At 40.8% G+C, this 27,130-nt stretch overlaps 4 protein-coding genes across 4 annotated transcripts; 2 read left to right on the forward strand and 2 right to left on the reverse strand.

Annotated features, from left to right (window-relative positions):
* Positions 1–277: 277 nt before the first annotated feature.
* On the reverse strand, positions 278–10,891 carry LOC310944779 (heat shock 70 kDa protein 4-like). The gene is made up of 19 exons (XM_083910605.1): positions 10,596–10,891; positions 9,255–9,312; positions 8,999–9,139; positions 8,666–8,788; positions 7,852–7,951; positions 7,383–7,516; positions 6,407–6,651; positions 6,128–6,204; positions 5,529–5,680; positions 5,304–5,410; positions 4,269–4,402; positions 3,985–4,166; positions 3,419–3,502; positions 2,590–2,742; positions 2,249–2,374; positions 1,864–1,971; positions 1,602–1,721; positions 1,335–1,496; positions 278–1,200 (listed from the first exon to the last, which is right to left on the reverse strand). Exons 1-19 carry the CDS (start codon positions 10,700–10,702, stop codon positions 1,000–1,002), a joined length of 2,514 nt encoding a protein of 837 aa, XP_083766731.1. The 5' UTR covers positions 10,703–10,891; the 3' UTR covers positions 278–999.
* Positions 10,892–12,178: 1,287 nt separating this feature from the next.
* alg5 (ALG5 dolichyl-phosphate beta-glucosyltransferase) lies at positions 12,179–15,891 on the forward strand. Its single transcript, XM_083904394.1, has 10 exons — positions 12,179–12,679; positions 13,281–13,449; positions 13,585–13,631; positions 13,887–13,955; positions 14,071–14,163; positions 14,263–14,376; positions 14,471–14,530; positions 14,606–14,757; positions 14,943–15,028; positions 15,286–15,891. The coding sequence occupies exons 1-10, from the start codon at positions 12,617–12,619 to the stop codon at positions 15,399–15,401; spliced, it is 969 nt and encodes a 322-aa protein (XP_083760520.1). The 5' UTR covers positions 12,179–12,616; the 3' UTR covers positions 15,402–15,891.
* A 3,005-nt stretch (positions 15,892–18,896) lies between these two features.
* smad9 (SMAD family member 9) lies at positions 18,897–24,816 on the forward strand. Its single transcript, XM_083902971.1, has 8 exons — positions 18,897–18,979; positions 20,334–20,793; positions 21,754–21,969; positions 22,152–22,415; positions 22,840–22,950; positions 23,187–23,408; positions 23,922–24,178; positions 24,381–24,816. Exons 2-8 carry the CDS (start codon positions 20,598–20,600, stop codon positions 24,522–24,524), a joined length of 1,410 nt encoding a protein of 469 aa, XP_083759097.1. The 5' UTR covers positions 18,897–18,979; positions 20,334–20,597; the 3' UTR covers positions 24,525–24,816.
* A 303-nt stretch (positions 24,817–25,119) lies between these two features.
* rfxap (regulatory factor X-associated protein) lies at positions 25,120–27,130 on the reverse strand. Its single transcript, XM_083909957.1, has 3 exons — positions 26,462–27,130; positions 25,828–25,938; positions 25,120–25,648 (listed from the first exon to the last, which is right to left on the reverse strand). The coding sequence occupies exons 1-3, from the start codon at positions 26,888–26,890 to the stop codon at positions 25,544–25,546; spliced, it is 645 nt and encodes a 214-aa protein (XP_083766083.1). The 5' UTR covers positions 26,891–27,130; the 3' UTR covers positions 25,120–25,543.

Genomic DNA, 27,130 nt, shown 5'->3' on the forward strand with positions numbered 1-27,130 from the left:
ACTAAATATATATATGATGAAAGCTTAGCACGTTTACAATTTCAGTTAGTTTTATAAACACACTTTGAGCACCTACCGATTATTTCCTTGTCCCACAGCTGGGAGTTTAATTTGAAAGCAGTCACATTTGAGAAATTGGAACCAGGATATTTAGCCATGTTTGACTATGATTAAAAAAGAAAAAATGTCTAAAGTGAAAAATATTCCAATAAGAAATTTCTCACATTGTCCTTTTATTGATTTTTTTAATTTCATTTTTGCTTTGAGATGTGGCAACAACAGCAGCACCCAAAGGTGATTTGTTAAACCAGCACCCACAGTTAAGTAGAAAAAGCAATACAAGGCTACCAGAGAACATAACAATGGACGATAACTTTCTAATGAGAAAAGCCAAATCATGAACTACTGCATGACAGTATCTCCTAGTATCTAAATGCAACATACAGTACAAGTAACATGAAAAAACTCAGCCTGTCATTTTATGTAATAATCCAGCACTTAACAATATTTGTAGAGAAAAATGTAATGTACAATTTGAAACATCTGTCTATAAGTGCCACTGTATCTACATCTTATTTAGACGCAACTGTGTTATTTTACATCTTCATGGATTCTTCGATTGTTCCTATTTTTTCCAGAGGCATTTTGCAAGCTTAATTAAATGTGTTCAGGAACGACTGATCATTCTTTAACTTAATGGTCATCAAAGAAACACAGAGTAAGCAGTTATCATCCCACAAACACAACTCCTACTTCATAAAGTAGTCCAGTCAATATTAATATTATGCAATATTTTAGTATTTAAAAGGAAACAAGAACTGACATGTCAAGGTGGCTGATGGATGAACTGCACTGATTAAGGATGCTGCTGCTGTCTGTCTGTCTGTCTTCAAGAGAGAGAGGCTACTGTGTCAACAACAACAATCTCAGGAAAACAACAGAATCTGGAGCGAGTAGCCGGACAAACAGAGTTGAACCTTGGGGAAAAAGCTGGAGTTGTTAGTCAATGTCCATTTCAGGGATCTTGTTGTCTGCCGTGTCCTGTTCCGTTGCTGCAGGTGTGGCTTTGTCTTGGTTGCACGGCTGGCTCTCTGACCCCTCCTGTCCATTGATTGGTCCGTTCTCCGTCTTCTCCTCCTTGGGAGGCTCCACCTTGGGCTTGGGTTTGGACACCACTGGATTGCAGGTTTGATAAAGCTCCTGAACAAAATAAAGTGTTATTAGAAGAAGGGAACTTGACGTTTCATTTAACTGCTGGGACTACAAAGCTAAATGCTTTTAAAAATTAACAGATACAATTTCTGCACTCTACTATTTGCAACTTGTAAAAGTACCTTAGACTTGGCCTTGATCTCCTCAACTTTAACCACTGGATCCTGGGTGAGGTCCTGATTGTTCTGCAGGTTCATCTTGGTGTTCATCCAGACCATGGCATCATTCACCTGCTTCTCCACCCGAGTCACCTCCAGCTCATCCAGGTGATCGTACAGCTCATCCTATTGAAAGTTTTAACACGGGCTTAGTTGAGCAGCTGTAAATCAAAGTGAGGATAACTGCTCAAATACAATCGGTGAAGAATCTTGCTTTCTGTGCCAGATTACCTTTGCCTTGTACGCTTCAATAATCTTCATGTACAATTGGATTTGTCTGCCAAGTTCCTCAAATGCTTTTGGCCTCTCCTCGGCTTCCATGTATCGCTGCTGGATCGGCTGACCCAGTTTCTGTTGGAGGGAGCATCACATTTCATCAGCAAAAAAGACAAATAACACCCACTAAAATTCCATCAGTTAACTAAAATCAGTTACTGCTTGAGTTATTAGCTGTTAAAGCTGTAAGGCCATTGAAACTGTAGTTATTGGTTACCTTCAATTCAGCCAGTTTGTCAATGTACACTTGTTTCTGTTGGTCTTCTCCATCTTCATACAACCAGTTCTCCGTATCCTCCAGTTTTAATGAGAATGTGTCCCGATCCTACATGTACAAAGGGTCAAAAAGTTAATTATGTTTTAATAAACAGTACAAAGCATGACATTTGACATGATGGTGGCCTCTGTTAGAGAAGGTTCTTCTTAAAGTGAGGCTAATTCTAAGTATGAAGCTATGAAAACCTATGGGTACCATGTTCATTTTCTGCCAATATACAGTCACCAATGTTACACACTGGACCTTTTATGTAGAGCCTAAATGAATAGTGAATGATAAGTTAGTTAACACTGCCCTCTAGAGAACCCTGGGGATCATTACTCACTGAGTCGGTCACAAACTTCTCCAGGATGCCATGCAGTTTCTCCCTCATTTCGTACACGTACTCTTCGACATAGTTCTTGGCATCGTTCCTCTCCTTCTCCAGCTTGTCCTGCATGATCATTTTGCCCTGGAAAAGCCACAAGATGAAGGCGCGGCTGGGTCAGTACAGCTTCAGTGTTGCAATGCACAAAAATACCACTCAAACCAATTCATGATTGATGGAGATGGAAAACATAATCTTGTTTTAAAAACAAAACAGCATTATAAAGTCTCAGTAGAACTTTGCTTGAGGAAAACACACTGTGTGTGTGCATGCTAGACATTCCGGATGATTAGCATTACCTCATTCTCCACAAACATATTTAGTACGTCACTGGACAGCTGCCAGTGCAAATTGTTCTCTATGGGCAGCTCCACCGTCTTAGTTTTCACTTTGGGCTTCTTTGGCTGTGAGTGTTGATCATTCTTCTTCTCCTGCTTGGCCTCCTCTGTCATCTGGAAAGGGAGAGAGAGAGAGAGATTATTTGTCTGGACAACTGCTGCTGCTGCTTACGTGAAAGGGTAAGACTGTGTAATGCGAGTAGAAATCTTGAAAGCAGCCACTCTTTTATGTACAAGGTTCTCATGTTTTTCTGGCCGATCAGAGCTCTTCTGTTCTCCGTCACGATCACTCTCACTTTGTTGATGAAAAGAATTGGGTTCATGTCTTGAACCTGAATACGTCTGAGGGCCAAATTTCACCATTTTACTTTTTAATAATTTTTTACATTACTTATACATATATATATATATATATATATATATATATGTAAATAAATGTATTACTGTTGCATCTATGCCATTAGTGCCACTTGCACAGACGTCTGTTTCAGACACTGTTTCTGGTAGGCAATGTTAACATTTACATACAACTTAGGGGATGACAAAACCGAAAACAGAACCTGACACGCAGCAAAATAGTTTTCATTAAGGTTGCCGAGTCAGTATTTTTTGTTGGCGACATGAATTGGCAACTACACTTAAATGTTTGCCTGCTGGCTCTCCTTCTCTTCTTAATTGTGCATGTGTTTGTAGTGAAAACAAGTAGACTGGGTTTCTGCGTTGCCAATGCATTTCTGTATAAAATATCTTAAAATACATAATACTGTTATGTCGCTAAGCACACAATTACCTCCATCTCTTCAGCCTCAGTCTTCTTGTCTCCATTTTCTCCAGATTGATGCTTGTGATCGTCGTGGTCCACCTGCATTTTGTTCTGACACACAGTAACAAAACAAAGAGGTTTGCGTTCATGATCCCACGTTTACCATTTTGTGGCAGTATAAATTTGATCTATAGTCTCATTTCGGAGCAATTTGAAAATGGATAAAAAGCCTTTTTCATGGTTTAATTTTCTTTTTATTTGGAGGAGACTTTCTTTTGAGAAATTCCAACTGGATTAAAACCTCAGTTCTCGGTCTCAATTATGTTGTGATTATTGCAGCTGTCTTTTATGTGTTGTGTGCTTTTAGATTCAACCAGATGAACAGTTATTAAGTATTATTTACATGTTAAGCTTGTTACGACAGGAAATCTCAATTCCATTGTGATGACAAAACTGAGAAGGTGTGGCTAGACTAGCAGATCTGGCCAGATCTTAAAAAAAGTGGAAACTCAGCAAACAGTGCATGACTGTCCAGGAGCAGCACTCAAGTGTTTCTCTCACATACTCGCAATCCTCGTGTAAACAATACACACCTCTTCTTCTTTCGCTGTCGGGTCCGTCTCCATTGGCTCCTCACCCTCGGCTGTTTTCACAACTTCTACGAGCGAAGCGTTCGATACACTAAACACACCGTGGACATTGACCCGAACTTTCACCTTGACCTTTGCACTCTCTCCGGATGCCTGAGGAACCACATTCTGGATATTAAACTGACCTACGAGGCAAAGGAAAAGAGGAAAATGTTGGAACATTATCACAATTTAATCACCGATTTCTTACAAGTAATGATTTCTCAGAGAATGTGAACCTGTAGTACCTATAGTGGTGCTGGGGTAGGGCAGCTCCTTGGGGTTGTTGTAGTAGGCGTCAAGGGTGAAGGGGTCTTTCCGGTAGAAGGTCAGAACTTTGGAGAAGGGAGCTGCATGGTTCTTTGGGAAAACTTCACAGTCACTGAAAACAAAACCGGACGAAGTCAAGAAGAGAACAAGAACACATCCAGAGATATACATGGGTGAACTGTAAAAATGATATTAAACTGTGACAAGGCTTCAGATTAAGTACAATTACACATAGTACACTCAGTTCCCAGCATAAATAGAAGATCTGTTGATAATGATATTATATTATTATATTCTACCAGCATTATTACAAAAAAGTGACCTCTCAATTTAATTTTACTGGCTAGGAATAAATGAAAAGGCATACGATGGTGTAGTATCAGTGAACCATGGGTGTGGGCAGGTGTGGCAGATAATCCTACCTGGTTGAATGAATGCCTCAGAAAACACAATGACAGGTGTGTTTACAACAGTCCTATAAAAACCTTTAATCCTTGTCACGTGTGTGGACAGAATTTAATATTGAGAGTTGTTTGAAACAAAAATATTTAGTTCAAACCTATAGTACCACAGGAATGTAACATTACAACTGTTCCAGTTGCTCTATTCACACTCTGCACATCCTTTGACAGCCTCACAACTACATCTGAAGTGTCATTAGAGGCTTCAATCAGTCACAGGGCAGTTCTGAGAGAGCGTGGTCTCTCCAGTTGGCTACTACACTAACTCTGCAACTATATACAGCAAAGAAAGCTAGGGGAAAAAAATCAATGACTCTAAAAGTGAGCCAGACACTTAAAACAGTAAAATGTGTCAGAGAGAGTTACAGAGATTGCCTCAGGTCATCTGCCGCTTACAAAACAAGTGCATCTGCATGTGCTTTTCTGACGTGGATGAAACTCCTGCCAAATGCAGCTGTAAGTGACAGGTCTTGAATAGCTGGTAACTACAGAATGTAAAGTTCTCTACAGATTTCTAAGAAATCCGAACTGCAGTTCCTTATGAAATCGCACCTCACACCATCTTCAGCGGCTGAATTCCATTTCAGGGAAATCGAGTAGGGGACAACATCTGTAATGGAGAATTCTCTAACTTTGAAGGCTGGTGACAAGATGGCACACTGTGGAGGAAAACAAAATACAAAACTGTGAGAAAAACATTAAACAATATATGTTTTTTCTATCACTTTCTTGTCTACAGTGAGAGTCATAGTGTTGTTCGTGACAGGTGAGCTGTACCTGCAGAGCACAGCCTCTGGCCACGGCCTCATCTGCGTTCAGGGTGGTGCTCAGCTCTTTGCCAAAGACCTTGCCGATTCGCTCTTTGATGGCTGGGATTCTGGACGCACCGCCGACTATCTCCACTGCGTAGACGTCTTCCTTTTTCAGTTCTGCAAACAGGAAGCAGAAGATAAGTGTGACGCAAAACAGATGCTTGTCAAGCTTACACAATCACAGCTTGTGATTGAGCTCGAGAGTCTTGATGGAAGAAACCCATGCAGACAAAAAAAGGACCATACATACAGTCAACCTCGGTTGAATGCAAGGACTTTCCGTTGCCAATTCCTTAAAATTAATTATATATAATGTTTTTCTCTCATCATTTGATAAAAGAAAGAGTCAAAACATCCACTGATTTAGAACCATTTAAAATAGCATACATGATATAATCTGACATGTATTACTGTAAGACATATTACTACTTAGAATGGACAAGCAAGAGCATACAGTAAGTGATAGAGTAGGGTTGTCTGGAGGGAAAGGCCGTCTCAGCAGAGCCCATGACTGAGCCCCGCCTGTGTGTGTGCATGTGCTCTATTAAAGTCATATGTACTCACTGGCTTGTTCCATGATGCTGCGCAGGGGACCCTCTACTTTGGCCAGCAGCCCCGCACACATCTCCTCAAAATGACCTCTGGGGACACATGGTCAAACATTATTAATAGGTGCATACTCAGGGAAAACCCAGATGTGCTGCTCAAAACATTTTACCGACATTCAGACTATAAATACAAATAGGTTTATATTTATTATTCAATATAAAGCAACAAACAGTGTTTCTCAAACCTATATTGTGTTGCATGCTCGGACCTCTTAATTTTGAAAGCAACTGTTACCTGTTTAGTTTACTTGAAACATCAATGTCATTCATGAAGCACTCGATGTTGAGCGGCAGGTCGGAGGAGTTGGCGCTCATCAGCTTCTTGAGTTTCTCACACTCTTGATAGAGCCGCACCAGTGCCCGGGGCTTGGACTTGACATCCAGTTTGTACTTCTTTCCAAACTCCTCACAGAAGTAGTTGACCAAGATGTTGTCAAAGTCTTTCCCGCCAAGTTCAGAATCAAACGCTGTCGCCAGGATCTGATGACGGATGGAGAAAAGGAAATGATTGTGAAACTTACTTTAAAGGATGAGCACTTTTCAAAAGGAGTTACAGAGCAAAATAAAAACCAAATCTAAGATGGTCAAAAAAAGCATTAAAATTAATTTTTTAAAAAAGACAAATAAAGTAAAAGATCTGTTCTCAGACAAAAATAGGGATGAGCCAATATAATACTCAGCATTGATATCAGTGGTATTGAGCCATCCCGAGATGTGTGTTTAAAAAACATGATGAAATAGATCTGATTTCCTCAGGCAAGCAGTTTCAGGTCTAGAGTCTGTGTAAATATACAATTTAAATATTTTAATGTTTAGTCTAGTGAATAACTTTAGTACCTACATGAGGTATCAAGATAAAAGAGCTGATATTTATATTTAAGCCGAAGACAAAGCGTCAGATTCTCATTAGTTGAACTGCAGCAGCAGCTGGTCTAATCAAGTCTGTGTTTTTTCAGTGACAATGTTTTAGGACTAGGGTTTGTTGTTAGGCAGACCTCACACAGTCTATGGGTAAAATGCATTAGTAATTAGCATTAACACTTCCTGTAATATAATGCTTCACATTCATGGCTTCAATGACTGACATTTTTTCAAAGCACTGTTACACAGCACTTTTTATCCCTTTTGTCCCGTCTGACAAAACAAAATCTAAAACATTTTCCACTCCAATGTTGCTTTACGGATTGGGAGACAAATTATTCATGACTCACCTTGAGCTTTCCCTTGTTGAAGGCACAAACCGACACCTGGTAACCAGAGTGGCCCAGATCCACAAACACCACAATCCTGGGCTTCTCTTCTGGGGCTGGCAGGTCCTGCTTGTAGATGCCATATGCCAGAGCCACTGCCACAAACCAGCATAACAGGTTATTTCTCCTCACCACAATACCAGACAAATTAGTTAGTATTCTCTATTCCAACTGCAGTAGTACACCATCAGATTGGCAATCCATACAGTTTAATAAAATGTAGATGTCATATAGATGTTCTGCAATAGCCTGGCACAACCTATTACTCATAAATAATGTGACATTCCACACTTGGACTGAAGCTAACAAGATTATCCTATCCCTCAAAGAGTTATGTGAATCAGTGCAACTGTTCCATGAGATGAAGGCAGCCCTCCCACAAAATAACGTAGATATTAGACACACATATAAATACATCATTTCCTGGTACCTGCAGTAGTCTCATTCATTAGTCGAAGACAGTTTAGGCCTGCGATCTGAGCCGCATCCATGACGGACCTCCTCTCTACATCAGTGAAATAGCTTGGGACCTGGAAATGGAGAAAATAAACTGTATTAACGAATATTATCGAGCGACTGTGAGAGAGGATATTAACACTGAGTCTTGGAAAGGTTTTTAACCGGAACCAACAATAATAAAAAAATCATACACAGAATGGCAACTGCAATACAACATTTAAGCATCACATATCCAAATGCTACATCATATCTATCATTTCTTGGATTTAATGCTCACTTTAAACCCCAATGACGCATAAACTGTCTGCATCACCAGATCTTTAGGCATCTCTACCATGTGCGTTACTCCTGGTGCCAAAGCAAAACATCTCTCTTGTGGAAAGGCCCAAGAGCTATATTTAGCTAATGGCCCCAGTAATAATAACAACATGTTTTGTGCTGATGTAAACTACCGATTTAGACTCAATGAAAATAAAAGCCTCACTGTGCGAGACCCATAACGTTACATAACAGATGCTGTTCATATACCAGGCACAGCAAGAAACACACACTTCCCACTCTTCACCGACAAGGTGCAAGCGAGGAAATTAAGCTTTTCAAGCAAGACATCTGTTAAGTGCCTCGAGCACAACGTGTCACAGGTAGTGATACATTTATACACCTCACAGGCTGCTTTCTTTAGTAAATTTCATTTTACTCAAAGCCCTTGTAAGCAATGATTTTCAGAAATAACGAACTCTACTGAAGCTGCGAAATGGTTATGGGAGGTCCACGGGAATGCTTACAGAGATCACACAGTCAGCAACTGGCCTCTTCATTGCACTTTCAGCAGTCTCCTTCAGTTTGGTCAGTATCATGCCAGTGACCTGCTCGATGCTGAATACCTTCTCCTCCTCCATATACATCACCTTCATTTCAAGAGAAGTAAAGAGATAATTAGAGACAAATTGTTTATGTCGCTGACAGAAAAAAAAAATGTGTAACAGCGTATGGCTGTTTACCTACAGTGTCTAAACCAAGAACCCAGAATGTACTGTACTGTACCAAACCATACCATGATGGAAACTAACAGAATTTATTTCTAATTAAGATGAAAAAGTTCATATTCTTAGTCTTACCTTTATACCAGTGGATCCAGATGGCATCTGTGCCAGGTCGTACACAACCGTAGACTTGGCTGACTGGATGTATGGGTCTGAGAATGTCCTGCCATGGAAACGCTTAAATCCCTGAACAGTGTTCTTACAGTTGGTCACCACCTGGACATTATCAGCAAGGCAGAAGAGGAGAAAAATCAAAGAACGCAAAGTTACTATCACGATATGAACCTTTATATGATTGCAATTATTTCATAGCAAAAAAAAAAGGTTTTACCTGGCTCTTTGCAGCTGCTCCTATAGAGCGATTTCTTGGTCCAAACGATACAAATGACCTGGAGGAGACAAGAAAAATGTGTTTATTGCATGGTTTATATGTCAAGCCCACACATGACAGCATTTAAGGCTCACCCACATTAACCGAAAGAGGCCATTTACCATTTTTAGCATGAGGCAAAATATCACAGTTTTTATTTTGCTCAAAAGCAGCAGCAAATGAAACATTTTGCAATAGCGAAAAATATGGAATTGTTCTCAATGCAAAGGGGTTAAAGAATCAAAGTGGTGGCTGCAGAGTCTTGCTAAGATTAATCTCTCACAATTCACTTAGTTGTGTATAAACAAAGTGATGTGGTCCAGTATCCGAGTGTCTCCTGCGGTGGTCCAGATGAGCCTGTTGTAGTCATTGACTGAAGTTTTCATAAATGAGAATTCTCAGAAAATGACAAATTCATGTTACATATTTTATTCCAGCAGTCTAGATTCAGTCATAAAATCAGTTTTCTGCATCGTCTTGTTGTTTGAGAAATCATCCTTCAACTAACTGTTTCTCCTGTTTAAAATATAAAAACATTCATAAGGTATTTAAAATGTACAATACCTAAAAAACCCATGCAATTGACGAAGATTACAATTATTTATATGATATTTTGTCAGTTTATTGCAGGAACCACAACTATTATGGGTACAGAGCCTAGCCTCATTCTACTTTTTGTCTGTCAAATGAGCTGCATGATAACTTTGTACAATATCATCCAGATAAATAGTAGCTTTCTACTTTCTAAATAAATAATACATGTTAACATAAAGAGTTTTGTATTAAGGAAAGTCAGTGAACCCATCCAGGGGAAACTACTGTCACATCATTTCTAGAATGTTCCAACAAGCGGTTGGTTGCCGTTGTAGTCGGAGTACGCTCACTTTACCACACGGCGCACACCGGATGGACGGAGCCTTCGACTTCATAAGCTGAGCAATGCGGGAGGGATAACCCCGTCCGCCTGTGAGAGCCGGGCAACGAACAACGGTTGCTTGCGCGCACAGCACTCACCGGGCTTCGCTTAAATAGCTAGCTTGAGGGTACACAACGAGGTTGTGCGAGTGTTAAATGTAAACTTATGAATGTTTTCGACATTGAAAGACTCATATGTACTCGACTAATTCACTTATACCGAAACTGAATGATTAAGCCGGCACATGGTACAACTTGCGCAAAATGGTAGCTAGTAAGTGAAGCAGCATTCACGTGCACTCCCATCGGTCCCATGTTAATGACTTCTCTGTAGCTGTCCTACCATACGTACAGTAAATATTAAATATCACTAATATATGTACTTACGGTGTGCTTCTGTCGCTGTACTCATTAGCGACTGTCTCGATCCCTCCTGCTCGGGCTACAGCTACATAGCAGCTTTGAAAGCCCAAGTCAAATCCCACCACTGACATTTTCTCCGATACGCCTGTCTTCAATATTCCACGTGATTTACAGAAAAGCGTACACAATTAAGTAAGAGGTACGACAATGGCGTTGAAAAGATGTCAAACTTCAGCGGGATAGTAAATTGTTCCTGGGCGTTTTAAAACGGGATACTTGTAGACATAATCCTCACCAGCGACTATTACCGGTGTCTGTGATCTGTGTGCTGGGAGCAAGCTGCAGTGGCAAGGTGGTTATTGACTTCTCGCGGGAGTTATCGCGAGATTTGTAGTTCTAGATATATCTGGACTTTTCTATAACCATGTGAGGTACAGTTCTCCAATAATCGAGGGTGTAGAGGAGACTATCCTGAAATTTTCCACACATTTATGTTGTACTTTAGCGTCAATCGTTCACTCTTATAGCCGAATACACAAAAATGTCAATAGATAATGTTATTCTCATCCGGATGTCAAAAATAGACTGTGTTATAAGGGTGTGTTAACGAATGAAGTCATATGTTACCAAGTCACGACACACCTCGGAACGACTGATATAGCAAACAAAAGCGGCACACTGACTGTACTGTGAATGCATTATATATAACCATGATTTATTACACTGATCATGTATCATATGTCTGTTATTATTATATTAGTAGTGTCTGACAACGACAGTAAACAAAGACCCTGAAAACATACTGTAAATATATGTATTAATATAATGAATAATGCATAAGACTATTGTAAAATCAGATGCTGTAAGTTTTTTAAAAATGATGTCTAGTATATGATAACTGTTTCAGTTAATGAAATGAGAATTACCAAGAAAGGTAACTACAGGGGTTGCTGCAGACAATCTATTACATATACACTGTTTATAAATGGGAAAATTCCAAGAACCTTATTACATAAATATGAACGTGTTCTTATTTGTTGTGATTACAAATTAAAGACTCAACGTGTTTTGCTTGTTTCATGAAAAACCTGTTTAAGCCGCTAAACTGATTTACCTGAGAGCGCGTACAAATGTAGTTGGTGTAATGGCAGAAATAATAACACTGTGTTTGTGTTTGAAATTGTGGAGTCAACCCTAAATTTATTTTTTATTTTTTCTGATCTATTGACAAAAAAGCTATAGCGAGAATGGTGTTGCTGGTTTACAGACAATCTGATGTGGAGAACAACATTTTGTTGTCGTCAAAGGCACATGGATGAATGAGAAATAAATAAAAGGAAAAATATTATAAATTTGCCTTTGAATAATCAAATAAAACTAATAATGTAAATAAATGAATACGCCTGTCTGTCTATCAATCTAACTTCCCTGTTATTAAGGATTGAACATAAAAAAATCTATATATATATGAAATATATAATCAATATTTACAATGAAATAATATACGCAGCAAATAAACGTTTTAAAATGGAAAACGTTCATATAAATTCATAGGAGCATGAGTTTAACTTGAGTACATTTTTAAACCAGTACTTTTGCTTGTGCTTAAGTACAAATTTGATCAAAATATTGCTTTAGGAGTCTTGCTATGTGTTCATTTTTGAAAACACAATCCGCCATTATTCTTATGGTTGTTTCCACCCCTGTCCACTAGGTAGCAGTGTCGGTTTTACTGCAGGGCTCGATGCTCTCTTGTCACAAACTGATGATGTGTCGAGAAAAAACTCATCACTTCCTTGTCCGCGTTGTGTTCAGTTGTGATTGGAGTTCACTGACATGTACACAGACCGAAGGAAGAAACTGTCGGGGGTCTTTCATTCACTTATTTCTTCATCAAAAAACAACAACAACCATAATCTTGTATTTCACCGCGTACCCCAATAAGTTAGAGCACGGACCGCGAGATTACGAAGCAAAACAAACCAAAGACAAGCTAACTTTTAGCTAGCCACTCTGAGAGGTGACTGCACAGCTACATATGGAACATGGATTTCCTCTGTGAAATAGTTCAAGCCTTGGTCGCATTAGCAGCTTTAGGTTTTATTGTGGTAAGTAGCTATGAGTTCATGGGATGACTAATAGCTTAAAAAACTGGTGTTTCTGGAGTTCGAAGTATAATTTGTCCAATTTTATGACATTGTTTTTACCCATTGTTTTTATTCTGGATTTCTACCTGAGTGTCCTGTTTCTATGTAATACGTCGTTTAGTATTCTGGTTTGGGACTTGCATGGATGCATTTTCCTTAAATGTCAAACATTTATGATTCTAACTAGGGCAGCAACAATTTATAAATTATTATTTTAGTTTGTGGACAAAGCAAGACATTTGGTAACATCACTGACAACATTTTCTGACATTTTATGGACCAAACGATTACTCATAATATTTGACAGATTAATCAATTATCACAATAATCGTTCAGCCCTAGTTCTAGCTTTACTCTTTGCCTCTGCTAATAAACCACATAGTTTTGTCAATTATATTAAAATATAATGCAACAACAGGATTAACCGAGGTGACACAACAGCAAACTTGACCAAATATATCGTCTTCCTCTAATCTTGTGAGGGGTTATTTACACCCCTGATTTCTTTCATGCTTTACAAATGGATTTGTTATTATTAATAAATGTCATTCTCTCTTTTAAGGTGCTCGTTGCAGCACACGTCACGGCTGGAATGGTGAGCTTGACACGCCATGAGAAGGAGAAATACTTCCTCACTGCTTCTGGAGAGAAGGAGCTGTTTCCCAGTTTGCATGATCCTTATTCCAGGGAGCTCTCTGTGGTGATACCAGCCTACAATGAGGAGCTCCGAAGTGAGTGATGGGGAGCACTGCTGGTTGATTTGTCTTTACAATTTCTTTATAATTTACTTAAGTTTGAAATAATTTGCATATAACTTACAATAGAACATATGACACTCACTTGTGTGTGACTTTGTGTCATGGCAGTGCCTGTGATGCTGGATGAAGCTATGGAGTACCTAGAAAAAAGACAGGTAAGTGTTCAGATCAGACACATAAGTGAAGTTTCGATATGATTCGATAATTTAGATGTAGTTTGATTAATATGGCTCTGTTAAAAAGAGTGTCAGAATAATTGTATTATTATTTTTTCGTGATGTATGCTTTGAAAAGACAAAATCTATGCTTTATCTGGCTCAGTGATACTCAAAGAGGTCAGTAGGTGGCAGCATTCAACTGAAAAAGTGCCTGTTGTGGAATAACTGTGGAATTCTTTTGCCTGACTACAGAAACAAAACTCATCTTTTACATATGAGGTCATTGTGGTCGATGATGGCAGCAAAGACAAAACAACAGAGGTATTACTTTTCATCTTTCTCACATAATGCTATGAATATATTTTTACCTAACATTTTAAAACGATAACGGTTGGGATTTTGCTTTGAGTGAACTCTGTTGTGATGACCCTGCCAGGTTGCTTTGCGGTACACGAGAAAGTATGGTGCAGACAAAGTGCGGGTCCTGAAGCTGGTGGAGAACAAGGGGAAAGGAGGTGCTGTGCGGATGGTGAGCCTGTCAAACTGCTGTTTCTGACTGTAGCACAAAACTAATATTTAAGTGTTTTCATTTGTGTTCAGTATACATGTACTTTTGTCTCCAATGCAGGGAACTCTGAGCTCCAGAGGTAAAGTCATCCTGATGGCAGATGCTGACGGAGCCACAAAGTTTTCTGACCTTGACAAAGTTGAAGCTGGACTTCAAAACATCAACCCCAAACCGGTGAGGTCATGTTTTTGAATTTTTCTATCTTTCATGTATTATTAGGAGATGGTTTGTTCAAGGCCTGTCTGAATGTCTTTGTGTTTAATTTTAGGAGAACATGGCAATAGCCTGTGGTTCAAGAGCTCACCTTGAAAAAGATTCTGTAGCTGAGGTAATTATTTCTATTCCGTTTGAGATCGTGTGTCTGTTTAATCACAAACTTACCGATCTTGTGTCTTTGTCGTAGAGATCTGTGTTTCGCACATTCCTTATGTACGGCTTTCACTTCCTGGTGTGGTTCTTCTGTGTGAGGGGCATCAAGGACACACAGTGCGGCTTCAAGCTTTTCACACGTGAGGCTGCGCTCAAGACTTTCTCTTCTCTCCATGTGGAGCGATGGTAAGGGTAACATCTGTTCTGTATTGCAGCCATATCCAAATATTATTTTACAGATTCAGTACCAAGGGCAAGAGTGTAAAATAATATTTCCCATACCCAGCACTTATTTGACAGTTTCATTAAAACGATCTGTGTGATTGAATTTGAATTAAACTTCTCTACACTTTTCTCTTTTCTTCTCACAGGGCTTTTGATGTGGAGCTCCTGTTTATTGCGCAGTGTTTTAAAATCCCCATAGCAGAAGTGGCGGTCAACTGGACCGAAATAGAGGGTAGGTTTTTCATGAAATATGTGGGCGTGTGTGCTGCCACTGTTCCACCTATCTATAGTTCTATAAATATCTCTGTTCCATATATTTGACTGACTAATTACCCGTGACTGTCGCATTCCTAATCCTACTTTTAAGTATTTTCTGATTGCATTACTGCATGGTTTGTCCACTTTAAATAGGTAAAAAGGTATATTTCCATTATCTGTCTCTTAAAAGCATAATTTGAGGATTAAGTGCATATGCATCTGTTCTGCCAGGATCCAAGCTTGTCCCATTTTGGAGCTGGCTGCAGATGGGTCAAGACCTGATTTTCATTCGTCTGCGCTACCTCACCGGAGCCTGGAAACTGGAATCATCACTGAAGAGCGAGTAGCCAATCAGACAGGCCCCTGGTATCCTAGAGACAGCCTGTGATAGGACCATCAAATCTCTGAAAGAGGTGGGATTAAACAACTGTGTCCATCATGTACTGTAACCAACAACAACACAAACGTAGTGACACAGTTGTGGGATCCTCATGGTCCTGCCTTGTTTTTTTTATTCAGCTATTGGCTTGCGATAGCCACTGTTACATGCACATTTCTGTTGCCGTGGGTTACAGAAAGCCTGTATGAGTGATTCATCTACTAAGTTACTTCATGTGTATTTTGTGGCCAGTCGGGTGTAAGTGACAGAGACTTGTAGGAAATGATGTTAGAGGACACAATGTTGTCGTTGTTTGAGATTTACAAAGAGGGAGTGGATTGTAATTTGAGGAAATAAGGCTGATGAATGACTGAAACCAAAATAAAAGAATGTCAATGATTACTGTAAAAATGATAGTTTCATGATTTGCACTGACTTTGGGGGAGGATGTAAGTGAATCAGCAACAAAAGCAAGACCTGAGGGTCCCACCAGGAGTCAGACAGCACAACACATGACTGTGTTAGTTAAAAGCTTCAAAGCAGTCGGGTGAAACTGCAAAGGTCTGCTTGTAAATTCGTCTTTTTCTAAAAGAGTTAAACCCGAGTAAACCTGAGATTTATATAGGGCTCAAAATGTAGCTGTTTACATTTTGTCTCCTATGGACTCTAAGATTCCACTTTTTCAAGGTCTTGGTCTCGTTTCCGCCTCAGACACATTTTTAGTTGCTCTTTCATTCATTTAAATCAAATTGTTATAGTAACTCGGAGAGGAGATCATTTCTAAAGTTTGTTTTACTAGACGTCGAAAAAAAAAACACAACACACCGTGGCACCACCACTCCCACACTTAGAGGAGAGCGAGCTTGAGATGTAACGGCAGACAGTGATGATCGATTTATTATCCTGTCTTTGCTTGGGTGTAAGCAGCAAACGGTTTTTACGATTGAAAATTCTGAGAAATAGCACAAATAGGATTATAAATACAACATTTATGAATAAAACTATGCACTCCAATGCAGTCAGGCTGTTGAAAGATGTTTTGGCCCATCACAGAAATCTTTTGTTTTTACATAAAGTACGCTTGTGATTTACACATTTCCAGTGGTTTGCTATTTTTATAGTTTTATAGACTGATACACAGTGTAGTATATAGTCTTGGTTAATGTGGTCTTGTTTACAACACTAGATTTAACAGGGAATACTTTGGTCAGGATAATGCGTCTTCAACTTCTTTCTTTTCCTTTTTTTCTTTACGAAATCTCCAGGATCTGTCTCAATGGTTTTATTTTATTTATGGGAGTAAAATTAGATTTAACATCTAAAGTCCTGAAATGAAGTTAGCTGGGATCAGGATTACAAGGGGTTTGTAGAGGGTAAAGAGAAGGGGAGGAGGTTTATCATGAGATTAGGTTTTCCTTGACATGAAAGAGAGCTGGGAACCCTGGATTACTGTGCTCCTGCCTCGTCCTCCTCGTATGGATGTTACTGGAAAGTGTCCAGCAGTTTCTGTATGTGAAGTTCATCGTGTGGAGCTGTTTGTCTGAGGTTTTTTTTTTTTCTTTTTTTACGGCTTGTGTGATGTGATGCGGATGTCTCTGGGGCCTCCCGGAGCCACAGGGAAAGAGCATCCTGTTTGTGCTTTGCCTGAATGTCTGCCTTTTTCTGACCAGACAAGACAAACAGGAGATGCTTCATGGTCATATATCTCTCTAGTTTCCTGTCACTATAAAATGATGTGACTTAAGTAAATGTTTAATTGTTACTTATGGATAATTAATGGGAGTGAGCGGTCTTCCTTTAACAAATATGTGATGCCTAAATGCACAGCAAAGCTTTTGTTGTTGTGATCAGTAACACCTGTGCATTTCCTGCTGCAGGTGAGGCTGACAATGCCACTGAAAATAATTCATATGATGATATTGTTTATTAAAAATTAATGCATAAATTAGAGGCTCTGTGCACCAGACTTTCCTGGCTTTCCATCACCTATTAATGCCACATCAGCATCATTCATATCCCAGTGGTGCATTCTGATCATCCACCTGGTGGTTTGAAATATAAATATCATAAGGTTTTTTCTAACCTGATCCCCAGAGTGGTTTCTCTCCGTGTTCCGGAGTATTGTTACGTTCCACAGCAGTTGCTGTAAACTGTGAAAATGTCAAACTTGTAGACTCACTGTCGCCAGCCGGGGCTTGCGTCATTAACTGGACCAGTCACCGCCACACTCCCAATAAAAGGATCGTATCCATCCGCAATGAGAAATACCTCAGTGGGAGAGTCTCATCAGCAGATAGTGAAACCGCTAAGAGCCATTGTTATATATCATATATCATATTTTTGCATTATTTAGGCTGCAGGTGCATATATAATAGGGCAATTAACCATACACCCTGGTCTATAACTTTACATGTAAATATTATATAGGAACAAATATTGATTATACATTGAATATAGTATTGCAGCACCTGGAAATACAACTAATATCACTGCTCTGGCATCTGCTATATTAGTCACTGTAATCATATAAGTGTTATAATATAAGTAAATATGAGGAAAATTAAATGGAAAAAGTGTAAAGTGGGCGAACAGGTGGGATTGTTTACCTTCCTGGTCTCTGTTGGTTAGAGCCCAGTGGTGTTTTTAAGTAGAATAAACTGTGGTGGGAATATAGAGGTCTGACTCAGGTGTCACGCACATAGGTGCGTATGTGTGTGTGTGTGTGTGTGGACGTGCACGGTTGCTGCTGCTGCAGAGAAGCCTCACCTCACCGTGAAATCCTTGAAATCCTGGGAAAGTTCCGGGGATGAGGAGCGGCGGCGGCGGAGGGATCTCACATGCAGGCGCTGCGGTTCCAGCCAAGCTGACGCCGAGGCCGAGGCTGTGTGGCGCTCGCTCTGCTGGGGCTGCAGGAGGAGTGGAGGCTCCGGGCTCTTCAGGCAGACCTGCGTCAATGACTGTGTCCGCAGAGGAGCGGAGCAACAGCCGGAACACGGTGGCGCTGTGTTTTCACAATAAAGAGATTAGAAATACAGCTGCACAAAATTAATGTAAGCTTTATTTTGGCACTATTCGTCACATCCATGTACACAGTCCTACAACTATCTTATTTTTTCGTGACGTATTATAATTTGTGTAGCCCGTTTATCATTCACTCAGTAGTTATTATTTTATTGATTTAATTGCTTTGTTTTTACCGTCTGTCTTAGTGCTATGTGTCTGTAATCCTTTTATTTTGTAAAGCACTTTAGTCACCTGTGTGTTGTTGTACAGGGCTATAAAAAATAAAGTACATTACATTAAATTGATTTACTTCACGTCATCTTCAGCTTGCTCCTTGCACAGTTCACTTTTTATTTTGAAAGCTCCAGCCGGATGTAGATGTAACTGAGGCCGCCTTGACGTTTTAACGTCAACACACACATGCTCGCAGACTCACACACACACATACTTTACATGACACACACCTTCGGCTGGTCTGACCCACACAGGCTGGGAAACCTTCTCACGCACAGCACAGGGCTGAGACTGCACTTGTTGTCACAGGTGAGCAAATAAAACCTACTTTTTATATAATATATGTATATATATCAATAAAAAATAGAATTTCCCATATGTATATATAGCCCTTAAGTTTCAAAACAATTTCACTGTTGCAGAATTTGATTATGGATTAAGTATAGTAATAATGTTTATTATAATATCATTATTATTATTATTTATCATATGCAATGCAGTTTTGCAGTTAAGACAATTGCATAGACAATATATTTAAAATAAATGAATTAAACTTGTGAAAATACACTGATTTATAACTGTGACTGTGTTTATAATGATGTAATTAAACAATCACAAAGTGCGCTCACCTACAGTAAAATGTGATGCGTTAAAATAATAAAAGGCGCACACGTTTTTGGTCACGGGGACAAAAAGACGTTGGTGTAGTCATATTAAAGGAAGCTGCCGTGTTTACTTTTAAGGAAAAGGGGGGGGGGGGGTGTAGTAGTGATAAAGCATTAGGTAATTAGCCTATCTGAGCCTGCAGACTCAGAGACGCCAGGCTCCGCAAAAGAGCGATGCCGCACTGAGCGTGTGCGCTTTTGCTGTCATTGTAAAAAAGAAACCCAGCTGTCTGGTCCGCGTGTTTGTCCTGCTCACATCACAGCTTATTTACACGTGCGGAGGTGGCCTGTAAGTGGCATATCATTAAAGAGAGAAATAATGGCTTTTTTTTAAAGCCTTTTTATAAAGTAAAAGAATATATAATCTGATATGCAAGAGTGATTTACAGCACAGGCAACAAAATAAAGGTGCTTTTGTGCCACATGGGTCAAACACAAAAATAATGTTTTCGTCTTCATATTTTCACACCATCTTACATTTGTGTGATTTTCAATAGCAGACAGAAAGACAAACACAAAAACAGGGATCTCTCTCTTTCTCTTCCTCCCTCCCTCCCTCTTTGAGTCTCTGTCTCCCTCCCTCTCCCTGCCTCTCTCCCCCCTCCTGTCCTGTGATGTGTTCTGGCCAGACAGTATGGCTCCTGGGCGTCAGTGGCATGATCATAGAAACAGAGGCCAGAAAGGACATTCCTCATTGTTGGTGAATCTAGAAATGAGCTCTGCTGTTTTCTACCTTTTTTTTTTTTGGTTTCATATTCACATCACAGAATAATAACCTTGTTGTTGTTGAGTATGTTGGAGGAGAGGGGGGGGGGGGTCTCTGTAACAGTGGCTCCTTATCCTGGAAAACCTACTCCAGTTCATTAAATTTGTCCAGGTAATCATAACAGTAAATAAACCCCAGTCTCTTTTCTACTTGACCCCTGAACTCTTTCTTCAACTGTGCTCACTTTTTAAGTAAATTAGCAGTTAATACTGTGTGTCTCATCTCTTGCCAGGTGATTGAAACTGGAAACCAGGACTTCTGGCCGTGTAAGGAGTCACCTCCCCTTACAGGAGACTTCAGGATTGTGTGTGTGCCAACGCAGAGAGGAGATTTAGGGTTTGGGCAGGAGTCCAGCTCCTCCACCAGCTCTGCTCCGAACTGACAACGGAATTCCACAAAAAAGAAGGGCTCTGTTTACACAGACTTTCTACCCTGGCCACGTATTTGTAACTCAAGGAGAACTTTTACCCTCCTGAAATCACAGCTCACCTCCACTATGAACTCCACCAACTCCATCACGTCGCTGTTCTCGTTCACGAGCCCGGCGGTGAAGCGCCTGTTGGGCTGGAAGCAAGGTGATGAGGAGGAGAAGTGGGCGGAGAAGGCGGTGGACTCTCTGGTGAAGAAGCTGAAGAAGAAGAAGGGGGCGATGGAGGAGCTGGAGAGGGCGCTCAGCTGCCCTGGACAGCCCAGTGAGTAACACTGAGGAGAGGGGCTTCCACCCTGGATATAGGATTTAAAGCAGGGGCATTGTGTAACATTTAGGAGGGTCTACTGGCAGAAAATGAATATTTTATTGCCTGTAGCCTCAGAATAAGACTTTTAAAGGTACTGAAGACCTTGCACTGATTGGTTAGAGTGCCTTCACAGGAAGAATCAAACAATGCCGAAATGTAGATCAGTTAAAAAGACTTAAAAATCCTGAAAATGTGTGTTAATCTCCCAACATTTAGCAAAGGTAATGTCTAAAATCTCAATATTTAACAGAGCAGTCTGGTGTATTTAGCATCACAAACCCTGCCGCTGTATTTCAGTCTGGTGACTCAGACAGGAAGTACTGAACAAATCTTTAACTGATTCTAATGATTCAAGAAAACAACTGCTTTATGAGTCACTAGTCTGAGTGCGTCACTTCTAAAACTAAACTAAACTAGACTATAGTACTGGAAAACCAGCCAGACCATGTAGAGGCGAGGTGAGGCGATATTCTATAGTGGAAAAATACCAAAAGGCTTATTATACAAATGTTGGTGGAACATCATCCAATGACACATGGACAAAGGGAGGGGGTGAGCAGAGGTGTTACAATCTGCATTCTCACCATGATCACTAGATTCTTACAGTTTGGATCTTTAAGATGGAAAATGGTGGACTCACGACAAACTGAGTTAGAATCTCCATCCTATTGTAATCAAGACTTTTTTAATGTATTTTCTTTAAGATGGAGTGATGAAAATAATTATTTTTGGTTTCGGAAAACAAACTTTGACGTCTCTGCTGTCATCTCCATGAATCTTAAGTCAGTGTGAAGGAGGAAGCAGAGGAGTGATAAAACATTGTAACCGCTGTAGTTTTTGGTCACGTTGCAGGGCCTGATTTTAAATCTCTAGACTAGTTCTCTTGTGACTCTTGTACATTCATCTTTTATTTAGGCAAGTGCGTTACCATTCCCCGGTCACTGGACGGGAGGCTGCAGGTGTCGCACAGAAAGGGTTTGCCCCACGTCATCTACTGCAGAGTGTGGCGCTGGCCTGACCTGCAGTCCCACCACGAGCTCAAAGCCCTGGAGTGCTGCGAGTTCCCCTTCGGCTCCAAGCAGAAGGACATCTGCGTCAACCCGTACCACTACAGGCGCGTGGAGACACCAGGTATGTACTGCACACAGACGCAGTTATAGATAGATATAGCAAAGACATATCCTCTGATTTTGTTTTTGTGGTTTCAGAAAAGTGTAATAAGCTTTTCTGGATTCTCAAATGGAAAGCAGAACATCTGATCCAGGACGATTGGCAGTAATATGAGCTTTTTTCCCCCCCTCATGTCGTCTCAGTGCTGCCACCGGTTCTGGTCCCGCGCCACAGCGAGTTTAACCCTCAACACAGTTTACTGGCAAAGTTCAGGAACGCCTCTTTGCACAACGAGCCTCTGATGCCCCAGAACGCCACTTACCCGGACTCCTTTCCTCCGCTGCCGTGCTCCACCTTCTCCTCGTCCACCACCACCTCGTCCTCTCTCGTTCAGTCTCCTGCCTCACAGAGTTACCCCAGCTCCCCCAACAGTTCCACAGAGCCTGGCAGTCCGTATCACATCACAGGTGGGGATCCTGACAAGAAAACTGACACTTTTAAGCCTTATTGTCCATTTTTAATACAGATTCAGGTTTCACTTGGGCCGTTTACACGCAGCGCTTTAAAATGCATCTGTAGTTGCTAATCGACCATTTCAAGTATTGTTGCACTCTGTTGTGGAAACGTCCGCAGAGAAGAAACCGTATAATCTGTATGATGGAGTTTCAGAGTTCATTTCAGAGTCAATAAAAAACTCTTTGACCTACATCTTAGTCCCCAAATGTCAAAGGACTTGTTGAAATAACTTGCCTCATTCTTAAATGTTGAGATTTTTTCATCTTTGCTCGTCTATCTCGACTATCATGTGTCTATCCTCACGAGTGCATCAATCAGTTTTCCTCAATTCTCCTTCTAACTAATCTAAACACTGTTGTTACCGTGCTTCTCCAGCTGAGACTCCTCCACCTCCGTACAGCATGATGGAGACCAGCCCTCCAGAGGACGTGAAGCCCAACAACTCCACGGCAACCACTAAACTCATGTTTTCTGCTCCACACACAGGTAACCTCACGTCAAACAAACACATGAATAAGCAAGATTATAAATGTGTGAATAAGGCATTGATTCGTCGATACAGTATCTCTGCTTGTGTCAGCTCCTGGAGTTCATGTTGCAAATCAATGGCAGGATGCTTTGTGACAGATTTATGGGATTTTTATGGCGATGTGGTCAAGTATCTGAAATATAATATCGCACAGTGACCAACTCCACTTGCGCTGTCCCATTCACGTTTGCAGATTTACGACCCGTGTGCTACGAGGAACCAGAGTACTGGTGTTCCATCGCATACTACGAGCTCAACAACCGCGTGGGCGAGACTTTCCACGCGTCGTCGCGCAGCGTCCTGGTGGACGGCTTCACGGACCCGTCCAACAACAAGAACCGCTTCTGCCTCGGCCTGCTGTCCAACGTCAACCGCAACTCCACCATCGAGCACACACGCAGGCACATAGGCAAAGGTAGGCTGGACCACCCGCGCAGGTAATTCACAGCAGAGAACTAATGTGTTGATGAACTGTAGCTAACACTCATCAATAACTTTCAAACACACAAACATAATATCTTTGTGTGCTGAATCCTTCAGGCCACATGGTAGTTTTTTTCTTTTTTCTTCTTCTAGTGGTGTAAGAGTTGCTGTTTTTGGACCGGTATCAGGAATCTGTGGCTTACACAAATCTGTCCAGTGTGGTTTTAAATGATAGGGGTGACACGGAGCATTGAGGGTTATTTGTCTCCAATTCACAGACACTAATGATGCTCCTTCTTTTCAAGTATAAAGATGGCCTTGTGTTGTTTCCCCCCCCTCTGGTAGAATATGAGAAAAATGCAGCTGTTTCAGTTCATTTAGTGAATTTAGATCTTTGTTTTACTGGATACTTTTTGTTTCTATGCTCACAGAAGGCTGTTTTTCTTTAGTTGAGACATTCAAGTTGCTCTATCATTGAAGTACCTTTGTCATCTGTGCTTTTCAGGTTTACACCTGTACTACGTCGGTGGCGAGGTATACGCCGAGTGTCTGAGCGACAGCAGCATCTTCGTCCAGAGCCGCAACTGTAACTTCCAGCACGGCTTCCACCCGACCACCGTGTGCAAGATCCCCAGCGGCTGCAGCCTGAAGATCTTCAACAACCAGCTGTTTGCGCAGCTCCTCGCGCAGTCTGTCAATCACGGCTTCGAGGTCGTCTACGAGCTCACAAAGATGTGCACCATACGGATGAGCTTTGTCAAGGTAGAGGGAGAGCTAGAAATGTTGTAAATGTAGTGATAATTATCCTTTTTTTTTTTACCCATTTCTACTTGGAACCTAACGTATAAGGTCTGGACATCTACCCTTAAATATTATTGTGTTAGTTTAACCTTGAAGTACATGAAAAAGTTAAAAGAATTGCCACCTTGCACAGCTGAGATTCACGCTTGCATCTTCTCCTCAGGGCTGGGGCGCTGAATACCATCGTCAAGACGTAACCAGCACCCCCTGCTGGATCGAGGTGCACCTGCACGGGCCCCTGCAGTGGCTGGACAAGGTCCTGACACAGATGGGCTCCCCGCACAATCCCATTTCCTCAGTGTCCTAACATGAAAACACTTTACACAGGTAGTCGTAGATTCTGTACGCTCTTCCATGTCCAGGTTTTCAGTCCCTTACTGTCCTCCTCTTGACATCTCACACTAAATAAGGGGGAAATATCAGTTACGGCTTCGTCACATCATGCAGCCGAACTGAAATTGATTTACGCAATTTACATATCATGTTAAGTCATGTTCACTACACTCCAAGACATGAAGAGTTTGGGATATGTAGGTACTCAAGATTGTGTATTATGAATGTTATCGCTGTTGTACGTATTTCCATGGACTAATGTTTAATGTACTGGTTGCTTTTTTCTTCATTCCATTAAAGTGTTTCTTTTTCTTTAATGTTTAAGTTTATATAATCCACATACCTCGGCCAAAGCCTGACAGTCTCCTAAAATTCACTCAAGCCTTACAGCAAAGCCAGGTCCTGGACCCCATGCACCAAAGTTTAACGGGTTCTTCCATTTATCCTGCTCCAGGACAACACCAGGTAAAAACAAAACCTCCATTGTGGAGGTAATAAAACAACATTTCTCAATGCTGACATAATTATTTTTCATTTAATCTTCACAGCAAGGGTTACTTACACTTCAACTAAAACAAACAAACAATATACAGTACATGACCTCACCATGTCATTTTCCACACGGAGACAACAGTGCAAACCTGAACAGCGTACGTTCCATCAAACATCACTTGTTGTGTTTCTGCTTCAATTTACTTTTTTGCCTCGATAGAGACTGCACACACACACACACACACATGCATGACACAAACTGATTGTCACATGTAACAACAATTGATGTCCAAAGGAAAACAAACATAGGAGAAGAAGAAGGGTAATAAATCCTTCAGACAAAATATAGTAAAACACAAATAAAAACAAAAGAGAAGAAAAATATCATTTTGGGCTTTTAGCCTGTAATGGCTGACTGCAGAGATTCTTTATAGTGCATATTTTTGTTTTAAATCTATTTACACACCCCCAAACACCAGTGGTTGCATTTACCAGCCGATGTCAGCAACCGTGGAACTGCCCCTGTGATTGGCTGCGGCTCTGTGTGGCCAGGAGCTCCTGCTGCTGCTGCAGGAAACTGATCACCTCCGGACTTCTGAGCAGTGACTTGAGGAGGACACACAGATGCAAATGTCTGTGTTTTATTATCCTCCATGGGGGGATTTCATATTGACACAACATCACAAATGACAGCAATAACATTAGCAACAATAAAAGATAAATAAGATAAGAAACAGCGAAATAACTGGCATCCCAGTGCAGTTGGGCATCTTGCAGTGACTTACCAGTCTCTTCTGGTTGAGGACCTGCTCTATCAGCGAGGGTCTGGCAGGTCGGTCCCCCATGGCACTAAGACGCTGTTTGTTCACAGATACAGGTCGCTCCTCAGAGTTTTCCTGTTCACCACAAACATAAGACAAAGCAAACAAACAGAGGTTTAAGTCAAGTCTAAAATAAAAGAATTGGCTTCATCAGCCATGAATTGGTGCACACAAAAGTAATTAGAGCCCAAGCAACACAGTGATGTCAAGACGTAATAGAACTCCTGGAATTTATTTAGTTTTCACATTTTGAGGCTCTTTGGTGAAAACAGGTTAGGGTTGAAAATGGACAAAAAATAGCACACAAATCAGAAGAGTAATCAAGGCTATAGCATCACCTTGATTACTCCTGCACGACAGCAATTGCCAAACAAAAATGTAATCCTTGCTTTACTATCACATATATACTACATTAATAATAAAGTATTGAATTAAAAAAAGTAAAAAATCAGAGTGATCCTTTTAACATATAGTGTGATTAAGCTATAAACAACAGATGCTAATTTCTGAGTTAAACTCAATGAGTTTACATGTGAATTTTAGTGAATATCCAGACATTTTTGACGGCCATGAAGTATAAAAAGCTGCTCAAACTTACGTCAAGTTTCCCACTGGACATGGCCTGGTCACTCTTCTTCTTCTTGTACTTGTCTTTGTACATCTTGTTGCGGTGTTTCTTGCACATCCACGGCTTCCTCTGCTTGGCCACCTGCGTCGTGGTCTCCGTGCATCCATCGTAAGTGCACTGTTTGGGGGCGTTGTCGCCCTCCGAGGTCTCATCGTCGTTGGGCTCCTCCGGACTGGCGGCGCTGTCCCTGGGATCCGAAGTGTCCAGCACGTCGCTCTCCTCGTCCGGATCGTCCATGTCGTACGAGGAGACGTTGTTGTCGGGTTCGTGCGGCGTTATCACGTTCCTGCTGTCCACTACCCCGCTCTTACTCACGTAGTAGCGCTGTCCGTCTTTGGTGAACAGGAGAGTGGAGTCTTTGTCTTTATTTGTCGACGGTGGACAGTCATCTTCGCTCATGGCTGCGGCGGTGGACAAAAATAGTAAACAGTGGCAAGCTAGCGAGTTAGCTAAAGAGCATTGCTTGACAAGTTACATTAAATTAAGCAATGTTCGGACACGTCTTCACTCGTATTCCCCCACTAGTATAAATACGCTCCTATTATGCTCATAACTGTCATCAACGCGCAATAAATGTCGGAGTAAATGTTTAAAACGCCTGCCGTATTGTCAGATTTTGACTGGATGGCTCATGCTAAC

The sequence above is a fragment of the Microchirus variegatus genome (genome assembly GCF_963457635.1).
Source record: "Microchirus variegatus genome assembly, chromosome: 2".
Taxonomy (NCBI): domain Eukaryota; kingdom Metazoa; phylum Chordata; class Actinopteri; order Pleuronectiformes; family Soleidae; genus Microchirus; species Microchirus variegatus.

Coding starts and splice junctions, on each gene's coding strand:
- LOC310944779 (XM_083910605.1), bottom strand. CDS start 10,702: ATGTCAGTGGTGGGATTTGACTTGGGCTTTCAAAGCTGCTATGTAGCT. Junction 4,167..4,268: donor CTACCCCAGCACCACTATAG/GTACTACAGGTT, acceptor TTTGCCTCGTAG/GTCAGTTTAATATCCAGAAT. Junction 1,972..2,248: donor AGAAGTTTGTGACCGACTCA/GTGAGTAATGAT, acceptor TTGTACATGTAG/GATCGGGACACATTCTCATT.
- alg5 (XM_083904394.1), top strand. CDS start 12,617: ATGGATTTCCTCTGTGAAATAGTTCAAGCCTTGGTCGCATTAGCAGCT. Junction 14,531..14,605: donor AAAAAGATTCTGTAGCTGAG/GTAATTATTTCT, acceptor TCTTTGTCGTAG/AGATCTGTGTTTCGCACATT. Junction 14,758..14,942: donor TCTCTCCATGTGGAGCGATG/GTAAGGGTAACA, acceptor TTCTTCTCACAG/GGCTTTTGATGTGGAGCTCC.
- smad9 (XM_083902971.1), top strand. CDS start 20,598: ATGAACTCCACCAACTCCATCACGTCGCTGTTCTCGTTCACGAGCCCG. Junction 20,794..21,753: donor CAGCTGCCCTGGACAGCCCA/GTGAGTAACACT, acceptor TCTTTTATTTAG/GCAAGTGCGTTACCATTCCC. Junction 22,951..23,186: donor GTTTTCTGCTCCACACACAG/GTAACCTCACGT, acceptor TCACGTTTGCAG/ATTTACGACCCGTGTGCTAC.
- rfxap (XM_083909957.1), bottom strand. CDS start 26,890: ATGAGCGAAGATGACTGTCCACCGTCGACAAATAAAGACAAAGACTCC. Junction 25,939..26,461: donor TGTCCAGTGGGAAACTTGAC/GTAAGTTTGAGC, acceptor TGTGGTGAACAG/GAAAACTCTGAGGAGCGACC. Junction 25,649..25,827: donor TCCTCAACCAGAAGAGACTG/GTAAGTCACTGC, acceptor GTCCTCCTCAAG/TCACTGCTCAGAAGTCCGGA.